The sequence below is a fragment of the Trachinotus anak genome, unplaced genomic scaffold, assembly GCF_046630095.1.
Source record: "Trachinotus anak isolate AG129_WGS33_773 ecotype Australia unplaced genomic scaffold, CSIRO_AGI_Tana_v1 ptg000014l, whole genome shotgun sequence".
NCBI lineage: Eukaryota > Metazoa > Chordata > Actinopteri > Carangiformes > Carangidae > Trachinotus > Trachinotus anak.
The window spans coordinates 19,946,320-19,969,894 of record NW_027273865.1 but is presented as its reverse complement, the minus strand read 5'-3'; the positions used below and the strand labels follow the sequence as shown (position 1 = coordinate 19,969,894).

General features: G+C 41.0%; 1 protein-coding gene across 4 annotated transcripts in view; it reads left to right on the top strand.

Annotated features, from left to right (window-relative positions):
- The window catches only part of veph1 (ventricular zone expressed PH domain-containing 1), a 76,049-nt gene that overhangs the window by 30,936 nt on the left and 21,538 nt on the right, over positions 1–23,575 (top strand). For all 4 annotated transcript variants that reach the window (XM_071496839.1, XM_071496838.1, XM_071496836.1 and 1 more), the window contains 7 exons: positions 3,588–3,751; positions 5,100–5,309; positions 11,296–11,516; positions 13,009–13,266; positions 13,892–14,271; positions 18,309–18,448; positions 18,881–19,015. In XM_071496839.1, the coding sequence (XP_071352940.1) occupies positions 3,588–3,751; positions 5,100–5,309; positions 11,296–11,516; positions 13,009–13,266; positions 13,892–14,271; positions 18,309–18,448; positions 18,881–19,015 (1,508 nt within the window). The remainder of the gene's footprint in view (positions 1–3,587; positions 3,752–5,099; positions 5,310–11,295; positions 11,517–13,008; positions 13,267–13,891; positions 14,272–18,308; positions 18,449–18,880; positions 19,016–23,575) is intronic.

The following is a 23,575-nucleotide window of genomic DNA, read 5'->3' as shown; positions in this document are numbered from 1 at the left end:
GTGTGTTGTTAGGGTGTACACTTTATGGTTAAGATATAAAATATTTTTTAATGCATGAAACATTTTGAGTCATGTGTACATGTGATGAAAATCCTGACACGTCTTCCTTTCTGCTCTGGTAACTGGATCCCATCCGGGGAGCTTGGCAGTCTGGTTTTATATGGGCCTGAATTCTTTATGTTATTTCTAATGTGTTGCAGGGGGTGAGGGGCGGATGTGCTCATGCAACAAAAATGCACAGAATCCTAAAGATATGGGAGATATGGGGCTTTCTGGGAGAGGTTTGTCTCCTTTCCCTTACATTTAGATCTGACAGTTCCTCCCCGCCCTCGCCGTACCTGAGGTCAAGCTGCTTGATATATGACTTGTGGGACATACACGCATAAAAAGAGTGTTTGAAGCTACAGAAAACACGTTTAAGTCGTAAAAGCTCTCTAAAAACATCCCTCTGGAGATCATGTGCTGATCTCTGCAGTTTTGTCCTGTACAATAACCTCCCTTGCATTAGAGTTCAAGGTTTAGGAGTGCCTTTTGGCAGGTTATGTACATTGTTAGATTTGAGTGGAATTTTCCTGTATTTCTCCAAAAATGTATTTGATTAATTGAGAAAATGATTGGTAGATCAATTGAGAGTCTAAAACAACTAATTGCTCCATTGTAACGAAAAAGGCTTCAACATTTGTAAAAGACAACTAAATAAATGTGTTTGAGTGTATTTTTTGGTTTGTTTGAGTTGAAGGAAGATGCATGTACATCTTTAATTCAGATGTCAGAGAAGGTACTTTGATGATGTTGATGCAGTGGTCCCAGTGCTGTTAGTGATACCTTTACCTTATGGTTTTGTCATTGCTGCGGGTTGTAGGGTTGTTGTTACCACAGCTATATGTACAGCAAAGTGACTGAAAATCATTTTCCCATGACTCAGACTGTTTTAGTGTCCTCTTAGGGCCTTTATGGAAGTATTATGTATGCACAGGCATTTTAATATAGAAGGAACAAAGAAAGAAGATAGCTAATTGCTGTATTAAAGTCATTTTTACTGTCTGAATGGGTTCATTTTTGACTCACCTTTGGATTATAATGTGACATTTGGAAAGACTGCACACTAAAAGAAACCCAATGTGTCCCCATGTTAACAATAGTTTAACAGATCGGTCACAAGATTTTTTTTTTTTTTTGTTCTTGGAAAATGTCTGAGGAGCCGTTCAAAAATGTGGCCTTTGTGTGCTGAAGGACCAAAGGTTATTACAGGATATTTTACTGAGATTTCTAAGTCATGGAAATGGGTTGGGTGTATGCAGGAATGAAGATATGAAGGTCAGATACTAAACACACACACACACATGCACGCACACACACACACGCACGCACGCACGCACGCACGCACACACACACGGACACACAGAGTAAGAGGATGCGGTTATACACAATAAGTATATTCAATCAACAATCAAAAGTGTATACTGTATATCCAGTCCAGCCAGAGTGTGTCTCACACAAGCTGTCTGTGTGGTAAGATTTGTGTGTGTGTGTGTGTGTGTGTGTGTGTGTGTGTGTGTGTGTGTGTGTGTGTGTGTGTGTGTGTGTGTGTGTGTGTGTGTGTGTGTGCGCGCCTGAGGGTGCAGTATACGTGCTGCTCAAACAGGTAAGATCTATAAATCCTCCTCAGCCTGTTTCTGTGCAGACTCTCGTCTCCTCCTGCCTTTTAACATTCCTCTGAACGGATCTGTAAACGCCACAGCCTCGGTTTTATGGTCATTACCAACTCTCTCTTTCTGTACATCAACTATATCTGTCTTTTTCATGGTGATTTGTGTCATAAGTGTAGAGATGGTGGGCTGTACAGTATAATCTGTGATTAAAGGGAAGAGAAAGGGACATAACAAGAGCCAGTGACCATCTTCTGAAAGTTTTTGTGTGCTCTTCTCCCTCTCTCTGCCTCTGCACTGAATCGTACAGAATAGAGATCTTTGAGCAACCTGTGGTTAAGGTGATTTATAGCTGTGTCAAACCATTTTCTAGCTCTCTCCATTTTCTAGCTCTCTACCAAAAATGATAAAAGTGTACCATGTGTAGTTCAAATAGATTCTCTTTATTCCTGCTATAGTTGTTTGAAATATCTTGGACCAGATGTCACAGACAATGCAAAGACAACTTTACTGTTACACATAACAACATTTTTCATACAGTATTGATTTATTGAGCGTGAATAAGTATGAATGATAAAATGAGAAAAGCGAGCTTGAAAAGAAAGTAGTGAATTGGACTAAGGAGAGCAGGATATTGAGTTTTTGTGGGCTTCATTCTGGAGTAATAAAGGAGTTTGTTTTTCTTTTTGCTTGAATTTGACTAGCCTCTTACATTCTGATAGTCCACTGAGTTCTGCTCTAGCAAATCTAGTAAGTAAGTGAAGTTATTTATATAACACCTTTCACAGATGAAAAATCGCAAAGTGCTTTACGTCATAAAAAAGTGCAAAAGTTCAAGATGAAGCTAAGCAGCCTCTCCAACATGAATTAACCTTATTTCAATTTGAAATAAGAAGAATCAGTGAATTACTGAGCTTTACAAATGTTGGTAGGTGGACTTTTTTTTTAACCTTCAGACAGAGCCAGGCTAGTTATTTCCCCTTGCTTCCAGTCTTTATGCTAAGCTAAGCTAACTGGCTGCTGGATTTGCTGCACAGTAGAGCAGAGGAAATCCCCACATTTTAAGACCACATATATTCTTAAAATATCTGTTCTTGTCTGCTGTTCAGTCCATTGTAGGACACAAAAGCCATTGTTTTAAATCTTTAAAACAAGATTTGAAAACAAGAGTCTTTGTTCACCAATGTGAATCATTCAAAGATGTTTCATATGTGATTCAAGGGCTGTTGGGTAATGCTGTGGGTTTTGCTGGGCTGATTTACAAACGCCTTTATATCCAGTTATGCGTCAGCACTGACTTTCTGTTTTCCTGCATCAGCATCTCTGAGGGCATATTGACAGTAAATGGAAATGGAGAAAGTTTTATTTGACATGGACTCTTGTACGTGTTTGCTTGGTATTAATAAAATAATAGCCACCAAGTTACTTGTTGTGATCTAGGAATTTGGCCCTAGATGTCTGATAAAGCAAGAAACTTGATCAGTTTAACAAAACCCAAGGTTAGCCAAACTTAGTTGGAAGAAAATGCAAAAAGTGAAATTATTACCCAAACTATCTGGTAAAAGCACACAGTGTGTGCTTTGAACCCACAACTGTCCTGTGAGAAGCCCTGCTCTGGTTTTATCTGGATTATAAGCAGTGATAGAAAAAGTAAATATTACAACAAGTTACTGATAAAGGAAATAAACATAAATAAATGGACTATGTCCTACACAGTGTTTGAGTCTTATTTTGAAACGGAAGAAAGAACTAGAGTTTTGGGGTTTAATTTTTGGGCATTTTATAAGAAAATTGACTCATGACTGCTCACACTGGGCACACAAGTTTTTTTTCTTTGTCTAATTACTGTTTCCTCTTGTGATGGACTCCAACGTTGTCTTTTACAGCTTTGAATTTGGCTTAAATATGGGGCTTATTGAAAACATCTCTCTTTGACAGGAAACCACATGCTGTTGCGAGTGTTGCCATCAGTCTACCCCAGACAACCAGATACCATCCACTGTCACCTAGGAAACCTCACTGCAATGATGTCCCAGCTGGAGTCCCCAGAGCAACAACACCTGATCAGACTCATTCAAATGGTTGCAGAACAACATCCTCTTGTGAGTATTAGTTAGAATCAGTTGAAGTGAGAATCTAATTAAAATATGCTGTGATTAAATCAATCTATTCTCTTTAACATGCGTAGACTGTATTATTTATTATTATTATTCTTTTTTATAACCACAGAGGCTAAAGTGAACTATCCCATCATTATCTCCTAACACTTTGACAGCAATCTATCTACCAACTATATTTTGTCGTATTTGTCAAAAACTTTTTATTGGTGCCATTTTCTGTCAGCCTCAGAAAAGCTGTTCCAAGAAGCCATAGACTAGTATCACCTAAAATGAGTAACATTCCAGCTGTATTATACAGTGGCCTATTCTACTATTTAAAATGGTTGTTACAATACAGAACTGTGGGCATATCTGAAAATAATGCATTACTCATCGAAATCAGAACTCAGCATCTGTGGTGATGGTATAAATCTATATTTAACTTTGGCTTGGTTTGGCTTTCAGAGAACTACATGTGTGGCTTTTTTTCTAACACTTCTGCCTCTGACTCAAGCTTAATCAGACCTTTTGCTGTCCAACTTTGCTATATCCTGTAATGAGCTCATGTCAACATGGAGAGGAAAATCCACTGGAGCATAGTTAGAACTGAGGAAATGCATCAGTAATATACACATTTCTTAGTGGGAATTCCATTAATCCTGCGCATTTTGGAGCAGAGCTGCTGATGTTCAACGCGAGGGGAAAGTACCGCATACCAGCAAACGCACAGCACATGGTGGTTAAAGATGGATAGTCTCACTCAAACGTTAAGCACTGGAGAACGAAAACCAGCCATCTGGAGTTATTCTAATCTCCACACCCACCGACGCAGACACACAAAATATTTCTGGTGTGATTGTGGCTGCATTCATCACAGCAGCTCCCAAATATTCCTTTACTGGAAGTGAAGCTTCACTGAAAAAATTAAGAATGACAGCTGTAATATTACATAACTTTAATTTTTCAGTGGTCAAACATCGTCTCCCTGAGGAACAGATACTGTGTGATATTAACATGATTATTCAGAACAAGTGACTCATAAAGTAGCAGCAGGAGGGCTGCAATGGTGGGCATTGTTAGTCTGATCCAGTGCAGTCCAGTGTGACCAGTACAGATAATGAGGAGGAACTGTTCATTCACTCAGTTTTTCCACAGTCCTACACTCAAGCTTTTGTTTATCATTAGTCACCAGGCTCTTCATCTCGCTCCAAGGTCACTCCTCTCACCTCCGGCCTTCATTAAAGACACATCAGGCCTCTGTTTGGTGGTGTCAGTGCCCAAAAAGTGACAGAATTCCTTACCGTTATCATTAAAAATGATAAATCATGTTGTATTTTTATTTCCCGTGCAGATGTTAAGCCCTCAGGTGCCTGTGTTGGTTGGTTACCTAGGTGACCAGTCTCTAACTGAGGCCCTGCTGGGCGCACTCGTAGACGTGTCACAGGCCAGCCCCTCTTCACTGGTCAGCTTCCTGCCAGCACTGAGGGTTGTGGGACAGCAATGCCCTGCTCTCCTGGGTCATGTGGCCAAAATCCATGGCGCTGTTGGCATCATCAGTGAGGTACGAACACGCACACTGAGAACACACACACACACACACACACACACACACACACACACACACTCACTGATAAGTTTGGAATGGTTTGCAGCAGCTGCAGAGAGAGAAAGTATGTGTTTCAAAGGCCAAGCAGCTCTAATAGGCAGTGTGACTGCAAACAAATAGAAAGATGGGAGTGAATGCAAACAGAAATAGGTTTATTGAAATGCCTGCACAAGCTGGAAATGGTTAAAGTTAAACCTTAGCTATTCTTTCCAAGCTCCAATTAAGAAATGTGAAGAGACAAGAAGGAAACAGTGAGGAGTTCCTTAAAATCAGTCCAACTCTGACCTTCTCAGCTGTCACACAGTTGTATGTACACAGTTGCTGCATGCTGATTCTGCAGAAAATGTCAATATCGGCAGTCCATTGGCTAAGCAAGGACAGGCTGCTAAAACACTAATATTCATGTATAATATGCTGAATAATGCTGTTAATGCATGTTAGGTCAGCCTGACTGTGGGTATTCACACAGACACACACACACACACTGAAACAGACAGGAGTGATTATTTTAATGAGTAGGGAGGAATGGGCTGCCATCTCACATGACTTGCTCTCTGTTGTCCTGCCAAGTATAAAACACACACTCTCGCACCGGACAGGCCGGGCAAATCCGGAGGTTTTGACTGCTGTCTAATACCTACATCAGTGTTCAGTGGAAGCGTCTCCCCTAAACAAACACATGCGGAGTCCTCAGAGGAGCGAGAAACCGCCGCCCTGGTGGGAGGAAAAAAACGATCTCATTTGAGGGAATGTTCACGCAGCGGTTTTTTAGCCGTAGCCTAATGGAGCAGCCATAACACAATTTAAGGGAACATTAACCTCAGAAATGTACTTTGTTCTACCTCTGCTGACAAAGGAAGAACCAAAAAATGAAGATCAGTTTAGCTGCATGCGTATGAAAATGTTGTTTTAAATTGTGCAGTATGAATTGTTATGTATTTTAAGCATGTTAAGTTAACAGGTTTGCTTCCATCAGGTCAGTTTTATGTGCATTTTCTTTTGTGCGTTTTTTTTTTTATTCACACTAATCTGATGAAGTAAAGGCATTTAAATCTCTGAATATTACTAGTATCACCACACTCCTACTACTACTAATACAGTATTCTTAACTTTGTGGAAGATGAAGGATATCAAAATTACTTTTGACTAAGGCTAAATGTGTCCCATGAGCCTCATTTTGGCCAACCTATGTTTAAATACTTGGCCGTTGTGGAGACTTGGCTGCTCATTTGCCTCCTAATAGCACTTCTGTTGAAGTCCAAAGTGGTGTTCCAGCCATTACTGACTGTGACCTGGACCCTCTGCTAAAACGCTTGAGCTGCTTATTACAGGCTAATTAGCCTAGCGGCTGGAGCTAACTGCAAGGTGGCACCGCTGCCGACTGATGGGGTGGACAAGGACTCAGTGATGTAGGCTGAGGTTTTTCAGAAACACATGCATACAGAGGGTCAGTCATTAAATTGTGTCTTATTAGCTGCCTGGCTCTGTTTCTCTGAGGAGAAAAAAAACTGAACCAAGTCCATGTTCATTTTTAGACACTTTAAGTGAGTTGGTCAGCCTGCCACTTTAGCACAGACTGAAGAATTTCTACAACTCTACAATGAATTGCAATGAAATCATGGTGCTCAGAGGATGAATCCTAAAGCTTTTGGTGATCATCTGACTTCTTCTCTAGCACCACCAGCTGGTCAAAGTCTGAATGAAAATGGAAGCATCTTTAATTCTGCGACACGGAGAAGGACAACATTTCAGGTTGACGTTTGTGGTTTTAGTGAAAGGTTGTTGGGTGCATTACCTACCTAAATATTGCTACGGCAACATCCAGTGCATATAGAGTAAAACAACGTACACTTTTCACCCTCAACGGTTGTCATCTTGGCTAGGTAATGCAAGGGGAGTGGCCAACATATTTTCAAGTCCAGTGAGCAAAGCAGCCGGCAGGTGGGCAACAATCACAGTCATATGTTGCAATCGCCATTTTCAATGAGTGCACAACAGCAGGGTTTGATTTGGGACACCACGCTGTCAAAATTCACACACTATGCCAGTGAGTATCCTGTGTACTAAATGTGAGTGTACCGACTGGAGTATCCGATTTGAGACACAGCATTAGTCTAATTCAACTGAGGATTTTAAATTAAAAATCATAAATCCTTTGTTTATATTATCTTTCTTTCACATCTGAAAGTGGTTTTGATGAGATCTGTTTGTTGGCCAGGCTTGAAAAAAAACTTGGGGGGAAAAAAAGGTTTGTGTTACATAGCAACACAGTAAACGCTTGCAAACCTAAAAGGACAGAAGACCAATACAGAGGATGATACAAGACACACACCAGGCAGTGTGGTGTGCATGCATCCCAGCATCTGCACACTCACCAGGTCAGCATCCCTGACACATGGTTACAGATCTGTTGACTTGTGTTGTGCAGAGGATTGTCCATGCAGCCCTGTAATGACAGGTAGGATGACGTCACAGGTTACAGTCACTCTGAAATGTGTGTGTGCAGAGTAATGAAGGTGACAGCAGGACAGGGTGAGGGTTCCCGCTCTCTCTTTACCTCTGGGTGCATTTAAGGCAATTTAACGACAATTTGGGGAAATTGACGAAAAGGGGAAAATGCATCGCGAAAGCCTCTAGATGACGTGTAGCCCGTCCACACGTGCGTGTACACACACATATACACAGATACAGTAGAGAGACACACACACAGAAATCTTGGAGATGGAAACCATAATAAAGTTTTCTATTACCCCAGGGCAACCTTTCTTCCAAAAGCTCCCTTCCTCCTCAATCTTCTTGTCGAAAAACCTGCCAGCCCAGCTTCAGCACACACACACACGCACACACACACACACACACACACACACACACACACACACACACAAATTCACACAGTTGGTCGGACTTCAGTGTCCTGTCTTTCTTCACATTTGAACCATTTGGAAAATAACCACGTTTTCCGGGAAATGCCTCTGCAGAGGCCCCCTGGTGATGGCAGTGGAGAGTGCCTCCTGCCCCCCACACACACACACACACACACACACACACACACACACACTCTCACTGAGATGCATTTATACTTGATTCTAATGGGATTGCACAACACTCTCTCTTTGGCTACCTTTACCTCCCACAGGGAGTTAGTCTATATTATGTTTCTGAGCTTATTGCTTGTTTGATCACAAAATATCACAATTCTCATCAATGATCTCTGAGTAAAAGAAACCTCTGTACACTTTACAATGCCGTTCAGTCCAGCAGTCATGTAGGAAATACGCCCTCTAATAAAATGAACAATTTTTATTTGCCATTGACGTTGATTCAGAGACGTGTGGATTCACCTCAGGTAATTCTTAAAGTACTAACTCAGTAAACACACAAACAATATACATATTATTCCTAGAACAAACTAAGACTGCATTGCGCTATATCATAGACGCATTTCTCTTTTTCTGATCACCTGGTTTTAATCATGATATCTATAAAACAATTATTTTACAAGCCAAAATAAAAGCTGAATTACTAAACAAATTACACCTTTATTTAGAAATTATTTTAAACAGTAGAGCAGTTGTTGCCAACCATTGGGGTCACAAGTTTAAGTTTAACTTCTTTTTTGCCTGTTAAATCAATATATGGGCTTATTTGTTGTTTTGTTTTGATGAGGGAAGTTGTACGTGGGGAAGTCTTTTGTGCTGAAATTGCTCAGTTCAGGTGGAAATGAGTTGATTTCAAAATGAAAATGATCCTCTCCCTTGACAGACACAATATAATTATTGTCACTACTGCTCACTGGGAAAGAAAGCACATTCATGCACCCAGCAGTACCTCCATGGACCTTCTTAGTGAGCGAGTTGGTGGTTTAGTAGCAGATTGCAGCTCCAAAGGAAGCAGAGAGATCAGTTTGCTGATGGAGAATCAGGAGAAACTAAGTAACCAAGCAAACAAAGAAAGAAAGAAGGAAAAAAAAAACTGGTTCATGAGCAGAGAGAGGATTTGGCTTGTCACTGGATAGAGTGCAGTGTTTTCTTTAGTTTTTTTTTTTTTTTTAAACTCTGAATCATTCAACATTCAGATGAAGATATCTCTAACACATACGCACATGTGCTACTGCCAAAGGAGACTGGCTCCCATGGTTATAGGAATTATGATAATGCAGTGATGGAAATGAATGGGCCCAAGTTATGGTTTTGTCAGAGGATATGTTTATGTGTGTGTGTGTTTGTGTATTTGTGCATGCATTCGCGGAAAGAACTGATTTCTTTCTCTAGATGTGTGTGTGACCTGTCAGATCAGCACTTTGGGGAAATATCAGCTCCTCTGCCATAATTTTTTGGAGAACATGGAAACTCATTTAAAAGTAAACAGTTTGCAGATTTTGCATTTGCTTTTTAGTCGTGAGTCAAACCAATGATTTTGATTAGGACATCAAATCAAGGCCAAGTGATTTTTCCAGACAACTAAACATGTCACACTGTCACACTGTGACATTCAATGATTAAGGAGGCGTTCATGACCTGGCAGACTTTTAATAATATCACTGTAAAATATATCATTTGCAAACTGTAAATGGTGCAATTTCTGCTCATGTTGTAATGTTTGGAAGTATTTTAGTGTGTCCTTAAAAAGTAGAATCATCTCGACAATGAAAGCCTGAACTGTGGTGCAGAAGTAGCACACATCTTAGTAAAGTCTTTGTACCTGCAGCCTGCGCTCCAGGCATGCTCCTGGTTCATTTTTATGTTGGAGCTCAGAAACTCCTAAATGCTTGCTTGGCATTTTGTTACAGTATAAGGTCAAGTTCTACCTTTTCTGGCAGTTTTAGCATCCACATATAAATTTAGTATCCTACAGAGAGAGCTTGTGAAACATGCCCAAACTATGCAGTCACTGCATTCTTCTCTCCTTGTTACAAGGTGTGCTTGAGCTCTGTGAGCACAGGTTGGCTCTGTCCGTCTTTCTGTCCCTCCATCAATCAATCGCAGTTTGTCTCTGTCGGAGGAGGAGAAGGGGCGCTTTAAAGCTCTCATTTTTTAGTCCAAGCAATGTGAGGTTTTACAAGCTGAGAGACTTACGTTTTGAAAAAATCCAGGTTTTGTTTTTGTCCACAGATGGGGGGTTTATGTGGCTTCAGTTCTACCCTAAAACGCTGCAAGAGAGCTGTTACTGAATCATGTCACCTTTGTTCGTCTGTTATCGTGATGTTTTTTGTGTTGACTGATTTACACCTGTTGAAGTCATGGCTGTTGTTAATTATGGATCAGGATCCAGTATGGGCAAGGTTAAACCTAGCAGTTTAAATAGTGATTAAGTGAAAGTGCAAGCTGTAATTACACAACTAACATATAAAAGAGAGGTTTGACTCTTCCTTGGAGAGCACGACAAATATGCATAAGAGAGCGTTTAAACCTTACTGCATATTATTCTGTGTCAAAGCTGAGCAGGTTGTTTATGTTCTGGATACAGTGTATACAAAAGCAGGCTGAGAATGATGAAGAGTGTGTGTGTGTGTGTGTGTGTGTGTGTGTGTGTGTGTGTGTGTGTGTGCGTGCGTGTGTGCGTGCAATTGGGAAAAGAAGAAGTTTATACTCCCTAAGTTTTGCTGAGAGCCAACTGCATGTGTTTGCATTTATTATGGTTTGTCATGATTTATTAATGTTTGTCAGGACACCAAGCCCCCAACCTGCCTGGAAGTGTTAACCTAATGTGTGTCAAATTAGATAATAGTCACTCTCTTCACCAAAACACATGCTGTGAAACAATACTTCCAAATCTTCCTGTAACACAACACTGGCCGCACTTAGAGATCCACAATGTTAGAAATAACCATTAAACTATATGTTTTTGTGCAATAAAGCAACTTGTTGGTAAACTTATTTGTTCTTTCTTTATTTTCATACTTTTTGTTCAGTTTTTTCTCTCTGTTGTCTCCTTTCTCCAGACTCATGCTCACAGCTCGTTGGTCTACCTGGTGTCCCTCCTGGGCAGCATGGAGCACAGCTTTCACCACACGCTGCTGCTGGAGATCAGAGCTCTGACTGACCGTTACCCGTCTTTACTGGGAGGCTGCGGGAAAGACATCTACAGGATGAGTAACTCTTTCACAGCTATGGCCAGACTGCTGGGGAGACGGCTGGAGGAGAACATGACCACATGCTGCAGGTTGGAAAATCATGCTAACATAGACTAACAGGCTTTTTTATCCTCTTATATATATTCCATGAACACATTTGATCCATAGAGCTACCACTATGGGCTCACCACAAGGTATCAGCTGACTGGCGTTGCTGGTGTCAGCTGACTGAATTAGAATGTGTCACAGGTGAAGTCACTTTGAAACTGCTGCAGGTGATTGCATTTTATATTAGTGTATGAAAACCCTTAGTGGTCAGACCCTAAAGCTAACACCAAGACAGTTAAACATTGAAATGTGAACAGGTTTATGTCGTAGTTAAAACTCTGCTTTGACATTGTCTCTATTCCTGTCCTGTCAGTGTTACCATTCCTCCAGTATGGGCCCCTCACAGTAGGATTTCCCCATGTGTGCTCTCAATTGCTCAACTAGTGCCTGCGTAGTGTGTGGATTTAACAATAAGAATAATAATGAGACAGATTGATACTTTGAATCTGTCACGAAAAAACATTCATAAACAGAAATGGATTTATGTTGGTGGGAATTCAGAATTGTTTTCCATTCAGAATAAATAACTTAGATGGTGAGTATGTAAGTGAATACTTGATACTGTGTTTTGTACATATTGCAACAAACTACTGCAGGAAGTAGTTGCACACACCTGTGTGATTGTTGATGTTTTGCACATAACATCATTATTAAGATCATTTCAATAGTGTTTGCAGAGAGTAGTCAAGAGTTTTGAAATCAAATCCAATACACATATTAAGCCCACACATTGAACTGATTAGTGATTTGTGAAAAAATCTGGGCTGTTATTATTCATAGATAATTAAAATGTTTTAGTCTTAATTCTTCATATCCGTTTCTGTCCTGCAGTGACTTCTTTCATACATAATTGCTATTAGCAGGAAATGGAAGTCATGAACCGTGCTCCAAAATGCATGTGTTGTGAGTGTGTGAGTGTGTGTTCATGTGTTTGTGGGTTAATGTGCCTAAGTTGAGTGGGATTCATCTGGCCGCAGTGTGGGGGGTGACACACGCAGCTTTCTTCGAAATAAGAACATTGTGTTCAGAATCAGAGGCTTCCAGAGGCTTTGCTTTGGGTCTTCTGGATGTAAGACAGAGGGAACGAAGGACTGAGAGAGGCAGGATTGTTTATGAGTGACAGAGCAGGGGGTGAAGACGGGAGGAAAACAACAATGGGACAGTTGAAAATATTCTGTCAGCAAACAAGTGGGATTTTTGATTAAGTTATAAAGGCCACATGTGGAAAATTGAATAGGGACAGGAAGAGTTAGACAGCAAAAGAGAAGGGAGAAGGTGAGGATGTAGCCAGAAAGAGACAGGGCAGGGGAAAAGGGTGGGCAAGAGAATGACAGAAAAGCTAAGCAGAATGACAGGAACGCAGCAAGTGAGGCTGCTGAATCCATCCAAACGTGTCTGCCTGGCTTCATCTCACGTGCCCATAACCTGCTATCCAAACATTTGCCCCTCTGTGTCTGTGTGTGTGTGCTGCAGGGTGGACGAGGCGTGTCCGGCATCTCCCCGTGCATCTCTTCCAGGGGGAGGAAAAGGAGGAGGTGGTTCGGAGCAGCAGCAGCAGCAGCAGCTGCAGGTGCAGATCCAGACATTTGAGGAGAAAATGGGAGAGGAGGTGGTTGAGGAGGAGGAGGAGGAGGAGGAGGAGGAGGTGGAGGAGGACTCTCCTGCCTCCCTGCGATGCTACAGCCTGAGCCAAGCTGTCAGGGAGGAGAGACGAGAGATGAGATTCAACAGGTGGGTTAGTGTGTTACATTAACTGTGCCCAGTCTGAGAATCTGCTTCAATCATAAACATTTGTTTTTATGAAGAATAGATTGTCTTCACTGTCACTGTGTCGCCTGTTTGATCCAATTGAGTCAAATTAACAAGAGATCTCTTTGGGTAAGAAGACTTCACGCTGTGTCTGTTTATCAAAGACAATTCAAGCCTATCCAGAGGAAAGTATCTGGACAAGTTAGCCATAAACTTAAAGTTATATGTCATGATTGCTTAACGAGAACATGAGCAATGCTGAAAAGGTAAAGACAGCAGTGTTCTTACAACACACACTGATCACAAAGGTGCAGTATCTTCAGTAAAAACCACAGTTCTTCTGCCACGTGAAGAAATGTAGACATTTTCTGTTTAATATTCTTTTCTTAATTGTTAGAAAATGACTGTCAGTAATATCCCCTCATAGCTTTTTGCTTCAGTAGTTTCCCCACAGAGCCCTGGAGCCAAACCAAACCCTGTACTTGTAAGGGGTCAAAACACACAAACCTCAGTGTGGAGGAAGCAGATGTGGAGGAAGCAGACAGATTTTGAATTGTTCAGATCTTCAGTGCTGTAGGACTAACTAACTCTTTTATTTCTCCCTCAGGTCAAAGAGCCTGGCTCTCCACGCTGTGCGCTCACGCTTCATCAACTCAGACACTGTGGAGGATGGTGACGGAGTGGAGCTAAATCCAGACAGCATCTCCTCCAACAACACTTTGCCTAATCAGCACTCAGAAAACCAGGAAGCACCACCGACAGACAGGAAACTGGCTGGTGACGGCCCCCTGCCCCTCACCACTGCCCTGGACAGAGGGGTCAAAGAGGCAGAGAGAGGTGAAAGCAGAGAGAAAGATGGAGAGAAGGAGGAGCAGGGGGAAGCTGACAGACTCTTCATCCATCTAAGAGACAATATGGAGACAATCAGAGAGTTCTGCAGAGAAATCATGCAGCAGATCCCCATACCAGAGCAGTGTGTGATAGAAGGTAATGTGAACAGCTTTGTCAGTGTTAAAAACCCATTTGGTGACAGTGTTACTGGTTTATGCAGTAAACACAGTTTGTGTAACCTGCTGAACCTGAACGAGATTACAGTCAGATGTGGCGGCTGGGGTTGATTAATGACATCGCTTCATGAATAAACCTCCTCTTCTCCTGCCTCCTTCCCGCTGTCACTCACTATCCCACAGACACACAAACTGATGCAGCCTCGCACAGCAGTCAGCCGTCAGTCAGTTGATTCGTTTCTCTTAAGCTCCGATCAGAAAGAGATTTATTACACCAAAGGGAGTAGTTTGATTTGAATATTGCTTGCTGATCAGTGATTTTAATCCAATCCAGAGGGCATATGTGTGGGATTTTACTCCCTCTGCCACAGTGTTAGTTATAGTCCTGAATACTTGTTGTATTGGACAGACACTGACTCTGACTTTTTGTATGCTTTATGTCACCTGTTGGTGAGGAGCATTGTATGATTTTCCTGGGGAATATGTGTGTCATGAACTACAGCTCTATCCTCAACGACAGCAGTTTAGTGTCTGAGGAGCACAGCAATTTTTTTTTCTTTCACATTTTGCATTTAATTTTATCTCCCCCAGGAATGTTAGTCTTTAATATGGCCTTAGATGGATTCTTTGATGTGAAAGACCAGATGGGAATGATTATTGTTACTACATTTGAACAGAGGCACACACACACACACATATACAAACACACACACACACACGAGGCACAATATTTTTCTTACTGCAATACTTTATGTCTCCCTCTGACCTCACCCACGGGTTTGCATGTTATGCAAAAAACAAAGACCATGCATGAGAAAGTTTCTTATTGTCAACAAATCCGATGAAAACACCAAGACAAACAATGTCCACTTCGCTAGTTTCTGATTTCCTTACCCTGTTTGTGGCTTTCAGTCCCAAGCTCATTTGTTCCTACTAAGCATGCAAATATTTAAAAGTGAGTCACAGTTATGTAGTTTCATTTTTTTAAAAAGGTCAAAAATTTTCTTAAATATCTGGGCAGTGTAGTTTTTAGAAAATGTGACTAGTCAATGTCGTATGTTTGAGAACTTCTTACAGGTTAATGCTTCTGGTTTCTGCCTCTTAAAAGGAAGTTGGAGCTCTATGGCACAGTGGAATAAGGTGTATCAGTCTGTTCTACACTCTTCATGGGATCTAATTCAGTTGCAAACCCCATATTGACCTGTACTTGTTCTTAATCTGGAGTGAAAGAATATACTGTAATGTAAAGACTGTGAGCCAGACCCTGTGGGGCACTGTCATGGAGCTAGTTTGTTAATGGAAAAATTAATCAAGGTATAGAGGCAAAGATTTGTTTTGAGGTGGGCAGGGTCATTGTATTTAGTTACATCTACACAATATAATCAGGTCTAAGTAGAAACAGATGAAAGTTGTGTGTACATGTGTAGTATTCATGAAGTATATTCTGATGGGTGACAAATTAAAGGAAAGATCTGTAAAATGAGTGGAGAAATGGGATGACAAAAGCCCCCATCCACAGGGGACGAGGGGTCACTGAGTGGTTTGAGGGGTATGAATACGATGAGAATCATATGCTATGGCCTTCACAGTCACCAGATCCCAAACCAACTGAGCACCTACGGGAGATTTTGGACAAGGGGTCAAGCAGTTCATTCATAGTTCAAAACTATGAAATGAAAAACCCCTTACGTCTCCAGACTAATCTAATCCATTTTCTAATACTTTGTAATCCATTTCTGTGTTTCCCCGCTCAATCCTCTCATAATCAGGGATTTCATATTTTATTTTCATTCATGTCTAGTGATTTCTGCTTAGTTTCCATTTCTCAATTTGATTTGCTTCACTTGAGTTCAGACCTCATTGTCATCTTTTAGCAGCGCCTGTCAGCACCTTCCCCATGTTGAATCAGATTTTTTTTTTTTTTTACTTGATCAGCCCCTCCCAAACGGATAAATCATTTTGTGTGATATTAATCATTCACATAAATCTATGCCAATATAAGATATGTAATTGAGAAGGTACATTAGCTTGTGCACACGTACACTAAACAGGCACATTTAGACATGAATGTGCAATGTGCACAAGCACAAATTCAACAATACACATCAGTGCACACTCCACAACACTCACGTTTATGCAGTCGGACAGTACATTCCTCTCTGTAGCCCTATGAGCCATCTGCAGCAGTGAGCTCCACCTATATTCTTTTGAACAGACAAAGCTCACACACACACACACGGACACGCAGCACCGGGTCAAAACACGACATGACTCGTGTACATGAGAGGTGATGATATGTTGATTGACAGGAGGGGATGTTGTTGCTCCGCCTTCGGCCTTAATGTCATTTTAACTGGGAGGGAGGCAGGAGTCACACGACAAGAACACACACACTTACGCACATGTATGCACACATTCAAAACAGGAAACGACAAAAAAATAACAGACTCCACCTTTGGCCTCACACACACACACACATAAACACAAGCTCCATTTCTCATCCCATAATTGGTGCTTTGCATTTGCTGTCTTAGTATTAAGTCTCCTAATGACAATCAACCCCAAGCACTTAGGATATGATGTCACAGGGGGGTCTCAGCTGGATGATGTCATCGTGCTGCTGGCTGACCTACACATGAGCTGCTGACCCTTCGTCTCAGTGGACGAGGATTACACAGAAGAGTGCAAATGCACATCTATGCTCAGTCCAAATATCTACACACACACACACACACACACACACACACACACACACACACACACACACAGACACACACAGACACACACAGGCTGACATGAATAAACATACAACAAACTCTCTTAGAAACACACCTGTGCTAATGAGTGAAGCAGTAGAAACACACATGAATTGAAATAACTGTGTCTTTGTGCACTTTTAGGACATCTTCTATGTTAACTGTTATTCTGTTACTCTCTTACACTGTTATTGATCTTCTGCCTCTGTGCAGTGAACAGAAGAAGAAGGTACAGATCTGTTATATAATATGTTATGTAGCCAGGGGAACTCTTTGACATGTAAGAAGTAACACATTAAGGTTGAGTTTTCTTATAAACCGCCTCAGTCACCTGAAGTGTAGATAGTTTCACTTTTTGTTCCCTTCCCTCCTCCTCTCCATTTTCACATATACAGTAATTAAATACATTTACGTCTGCATGTTAACCAGTAGTCACTTCCAAGCTGCTTATCGCTCTGCTAAAATCCTGTCCTTTAATATTCTTTTATAACCACAACATTGTCTGACAAAATCACCATACGCAGAAGTTAAAGACAACATCTGTGCTGTAATTTTGGCTAAATTTACATGTGAAAGGTAATTTAAAAAAAAAAAAAAAAAAAGGGTCTGAAAAGTCAGTGAATCTAGCGGCAAAGTAGTTAATTAGTTGGCTGACCAACCAATGGTGTAAACTATTGGCTGACCAATAATTTAACTTCATTGCTCACTTGCATTTGTAGAGCTCGCCCTGCTGTTGCAGTCCAGTCAAAATATGTAATTATTGCTTTAAAGGACAAACTGTGTTTCATGAAATTCATTTTTATATTTCCATATTATTTTATTTTCCGGTATAAGAGAATGATGGAAATAAAAATGAAACACTGGAATGAAAAAATAAACCTTCATTATTTCACTTTGATCACCAGTCTGATGTAGTAGATGATTTCACACAGAAACTGTTCAGTGGTTTCTGTCTCTCTGGTAGAGGGGTTGAAGTTTGTGGGAGGTGGTGCTAGGAAGAGAAGACGTTTTCTGATGATTACGAGATCGTCCTTGGATGCTATGAGTCACTCTGTAAATATGCTCCCAAGGTTACACAAGTCCATATGTGCCACAAATGAGACACAAAGGCACATGCACAGAGAGCCAATTAAGAGTGGTTGAGCAACTGGTAAAAATGAATAGTTTTATTGGTTTCATTCTCTGTGTGTGTGTGTGTGTGTGTGTGTGTGTGTGTGTGTGTGTGTGTGTGTGTGTGTGTGTGTGTGTGTGTGCGACACAGATTCAAATCGAGGCTGTGTGGCCAAGCTGTCGTTCTCTTGTCCACTGAAGGGCCACTACTGCCTGTACGCCAAGTCCTGTTTCAACCTGAGCAGCCGGCAGCCTCATCTTTGGATTCACATCATGTTGCTGCATCTACAGGTGAACTCAGATATTCAGCTCCTAAAACATAAAACATGTTATCTACAACTATCAAGCTTTCCATGTCGCTGAAGTATATCTTTTAATGTAATTTGGATGCTGCATTAATTTTATAATCCCTGTATTTGTAATACTTAAAGAGAAGAGTTGTTACCAACAACTTTCATGTCCTTTGGACAGGAGTAAAAGGTGAAACTGTAAGCTTGAAATATGTTGATTCAAAAAACCTTGTAGAGCTTTACAGTTAAAAAATGTGCTGGAATGTAAATATCCTGGAATGTAAAAAGTGGTTGCATCTGTCTACTGAAAGTAAAACAAGACCAGCTTTGTTTGACAACCTTTTTTCTCCACCTTGCCCACGTTTCTCCCTGTATTCTAACCTGATCATGTTTATGTTTGGTGTTCATTTATTTTTTTTTCCCTCTCAACCAGAGTAAGTCCAGTGTCCCTCTGTGCTCCAGGGACAAGTGTGTCCAGAGACTGGCTTCCCTTTGGGAGAAGACGCAGCTAAAAGGAGCTCACAGTTTTCCCATGGCCATGACACAGCATGTCACCCTACACAGGAAGGTACTGGACCCACAGAGTGTGTGTGTTGCTATATGAGTGTGCACGTGCCGCTTCCTCCAAAAAGATATCTGTCTCTGAGAGAGAGGATGAAGTCATCAGTAGTGAAAAAAGAAAAAAAAAACTTCAACATCCACTTTGTTTAGATATGGAAATAAATGGACATTTTTGTATACAAGGCCTCCGCTCACCCTGACCGCTCATCTTTATCATGTCTGTGTAAAAGATTGAGTTGCAGCGAGAAAGCTTTACTGAACAAGACAAAAGCTGGGTGTGGGTGTGTGTTTATGAGGACACGTGTGCCTATTTCAGTGTCTGTTTTTGGAAGGAGGTGGATGTGGGTGGTGTTCCTCGTGCTGCCCCTTCATAACGTGACAAGCTAAGTGGTCGCCAGGAAATAATTGGACGCCCAAAGAAAATTACAGCTGTCGTTTGTCTTTCTCTGAATGTGTGTAGTGGCTGCAGTGAGATGGAGCAGCTATGGTTACCATATGGGTCCTGAACATACCAACACACACACACACACACACACACACACGCGTACACAGATTCAGTCTCATTCACATAAAACCAAATACATACATGTTTGAAGGCGAGCAGGACGATGTCCACTCATGCAGTTCATGTAGAGGTTTACTGTTTCTCTTCAGCCATTGTTGTCTTTACAATACAAGAGGTTATAATACACCTTCTGAGCAGCACTACATTTGCTACTGCTACAGCTGACTGGAGGCTAAAGTGAGTCACTATATGTCGCCATAAAGCTGGTTTGCGTGCTAACTTCAGTAGAAGTACGTTGGCGTCGCTCTCCACCACTGGAGACAGCTTTTGGTGAGTAAAGGAACAAAGTTTGATGCTGAACTTGCTTGAAGTTTCTTCTAGACTGGTGAGTAAACAGCTGTTATTGCTAATGTTTTCTACATAGCAATATCATCATGTGTGACGCTTAACAGTTCAAATATGATCGTAAACCTCTGCCTTTACACTCCATTAAAATCTCTGATTTACCTGCTAATCCACCAGTTAAGTTCACCTGGTACTGATCTCAGCTGGCCTCAACTGGTAGACCTGACCTTAACCTTATCTTCAAAATGCTTTTTCGCTTTCTTAGCAAGGTAACTGATACGCTTGTCTGTCGTATATGAAGATACTGATTCTGAAACTAAAGATATGTTAACTTTTCTGTGGGGGTGACCTGATACCTTGTGGGCGCTAAAGCTCTGAGCAGGCGAGTCCCGGTTCAGCTCCCGACCGACCAGATTCTTTGCTGTGGATCAGTGACGTATGCACCCAGTCGGCCTAATAAAGTCAGTTTTGACTAATACTGCCTCCGACAGAATGAATTTTAATGTCTTTGTTTTGTTCAGTCTCATTTCTTCAGGGAGCACCAAGAAAAACCACATAAAAAAGAGGATGAGATTTAACAGGAGAGAGGGTCACAACCTTACCCTTCATCCATATGCACAGCATTTCCTCTTTACTTTCATTCTGTCTCCATCAGGCCTACAGCTTCGCTCCTGTCATCGTCGGCCAATCAGAAACATGTAGTGGAAAATGAGGAGAGACGGGATGTAGAAGGCGGAAAGCTATTGACTATATGAGACTGAAAAGGTTAGCAATTATATCTGTTCTGACAGTGAAATTTAAAGGGAGACTATACGGCTTCATGATGCCTCAGAGATTTAAGAGGGACTTATGTATAGCCTCTGACAACTCAGTTTAGTAGTTTTATGACACAGAGGTAATAGAAAGCTGGTGTAGGAAGTTGAGATGGATGGAGCATCAAACCTTAAAGAGAGGATAAAAAAGAGGGTTGACCTGGGATGTAATGAGGAGAGAGGATGGTCTGAGAGATGTGAAGAAAGGGATGACCGAAGGGGATCAAGGCCGTTCAAGGAGAGGATTAGGACTTATGATCAAGTGCTGCATTGTAAGAAGACATCCAGTTATAAATAAATGCAGGATAACATAGACATTGGGTAATTTTCCCGTAAAAGAGGATCTGGTCAGAGAGAAAAGGAAGCGAAAAAGGAAAAGAGGAAAGACGCATGATGGGAGACTGAGCAAAGTGGAAGCCTGAGACTGAAGAGATACTTTACAAGTGTTGTTTCACCTTCTTTCCTTCTTTTGCCCAGTGTGAGAGAGTTTGTTGATACAACTGTGGTGGAGATAAAGTTTAGTGGAGAAAGAGGAGGAAGGATGGAGGCTGAAAACCGAGAGATAGAATAAAGCTAACGGCTCGGCTGAGGCTGAGATTAGATAAAGACTTTTGGAGGAAGGAAGGAGAGAAGAAAGCAGGAGCTGAAGGAGCAGAAGGACTTAAAGGATCACACACATCTATGCCCTGAAAGAAAGACAAGACGGACATAAATAAAGCCTGTGTCTTGTTTATCCATCTTCATCCCTTTCCAACATTCCTACCTCTCATCCACTTGCCTTTCTCCTGGCATACACTCCCCCCTCTCTCTCCTCCTCTTGTCTCCTTTTCCCACCGGCTTTCTCTCCTCTGTCCCTCCTAAAATCTCATCTCTCCTCTCGTGTCTCATGTCTCATGTCTTAGGTTACTTTAACAGTTCAGATTCTTTAAAATTGTTCCAAAAAAACATCACAACTAGGATTTGAGATTTTTTAAATCAAGGGTTTTAATAAAATTACAAATTTAAGTGAGACTATATGGAAAAGAAGTGGAATTATTTCACTTTATTGACTGAATTGACTTTTTTTTGATTAAGAAAATTTTAAATGGAAAAAATGTCTCAAAATGGACATATTTTACAGATTCAGTGCATCTGTCCATTGTTGCAGTTGTAGCCTGCAGTATGAGTCAGTCATGCAGTCATGTTACAGTCTTGCATCTTGATCGAATTATAATAATAATCTAAAAATGGTGATGGAGGGAGATGGGGACGCGTATTGAAAGGGAAGAGGGGGTTACATGAGGATACATGGATTATGTTCAGACTCACATAATCCAGCCTTCGTTTCGCCGCGTCTTTATTGGATCCACCTCTCTGGTTCTGATAATTCAAATATGGGGTTGTGTTTGTCCACATTAACCTGTTGCTCGGCTGCAAATTTGTCACTCTACAGCCTCTTGTCTTTAAAAGCTCATTCAAGTTATATACAAATGACTTGTGATGCATTATTGGCTGACAGCTCTGTGTTACAGTGACAAACCTGGCACCACCCGGACTGTGGCTATCTTACTCATTTTTCTGTGCTCATATTTGGGCTCTGTATTCACTCCTCCACATTGTTGCTCAACATCTGACTCACAGCCCGTCTTTTAACACCTTTCCGCTTCCGTTTTTTTCTTTTGCTTGTTGCTTTTTAGAGAATAGATGATTCAGATTCAGCTTTGCTTTGTAAGCAGTAAACAATGATATTTTAATTACACTGGTATTTGATTAGGCATGAGTTGGATTGTCGAATCCAAAAAAAATGCTCTTTTCATTGTCTCTATAAAACAAAACTCATAGGGATGAAGATTACTGGAAAGGCCAAAATGATTAAATAAGGAACTGCTGGGAGCGATTCCACTTTGTCAGCCTCAAGTGGAACAATTGGCAGTTTTTCCAATTTGACTCAAACAACCTTCAGCTATGTAGCATTATTGAATGAATATCCTGCATTTAACTTTTTTATCCAACATCGCCACCGTTCAGAGATATAAGTATTCCCATCCTTTACTTAAATAAAAGTGCCAGGACAACAATATAGAAAATAAGTCATTACAAGTTAAAACATTAAGTAAAAGTCATAGAGTGTAGATAAAGATGGACGTAGCCTCTGTAATGTCAGCCATAGGTTTCTGAAGAGTGGTTTTGGAGCTCAGAGTGGACTGCCTCACCAGATAGGAGTAAGGTACAATTTAAGCCTTAAGCCAAAACTGAGATTTTCAAGCTTTAGAAAGCTCCCTTCACAGGAACATGAAGACGTGAACTACGTTAACATAGCTAAATCTATGTGAATATAGCTGTCACATAAATGTAGGTAAAAAGTATTTCCATCTGAAACGTAGTGGAGTAGAGATATAAAGCAGCAGAGCATGAAAATAGTCAAGTAATGTACAGTACTTTGGTAAATGTATCACTATTTGTAGCGGCTCTTTTTTTCTTTTTCAGATCCATCTCTCTCTCTTACTTTCCTTCATTGTCTTCTCTTAATCTATTTTATTGTTTTCTCTCTCTCTCTCTCTCTCTTGCACACATCTGGATTTTCCACTAATCATAATCAGTTTTTCTCTCTTGCAACATGTGTCTTCTGAAGACCACTCAGTGCTCTGAATCATATCAGAATATTAATGTTCATGTAAACCCACAGATGTCCGTCTCTCTCAGCCACACATGGTCCTCGTTTATCTTTGTCCGCAGGCAAAGCCCCTTCACCTCAACTATTTCAGTTGTAACAACACAGAGAAAGCTCTGATGTATGGGTGAATCTAAATGCTCTGCCACTCTTTCAATCAAATGTGCACTTGTTTATGGCCAGAACTGTATGTGTGTGTGCTGAAATGTGGGTTTTAGTCCAGGTTTGAGTGGTCCAAGGGGATGCACACTTAAA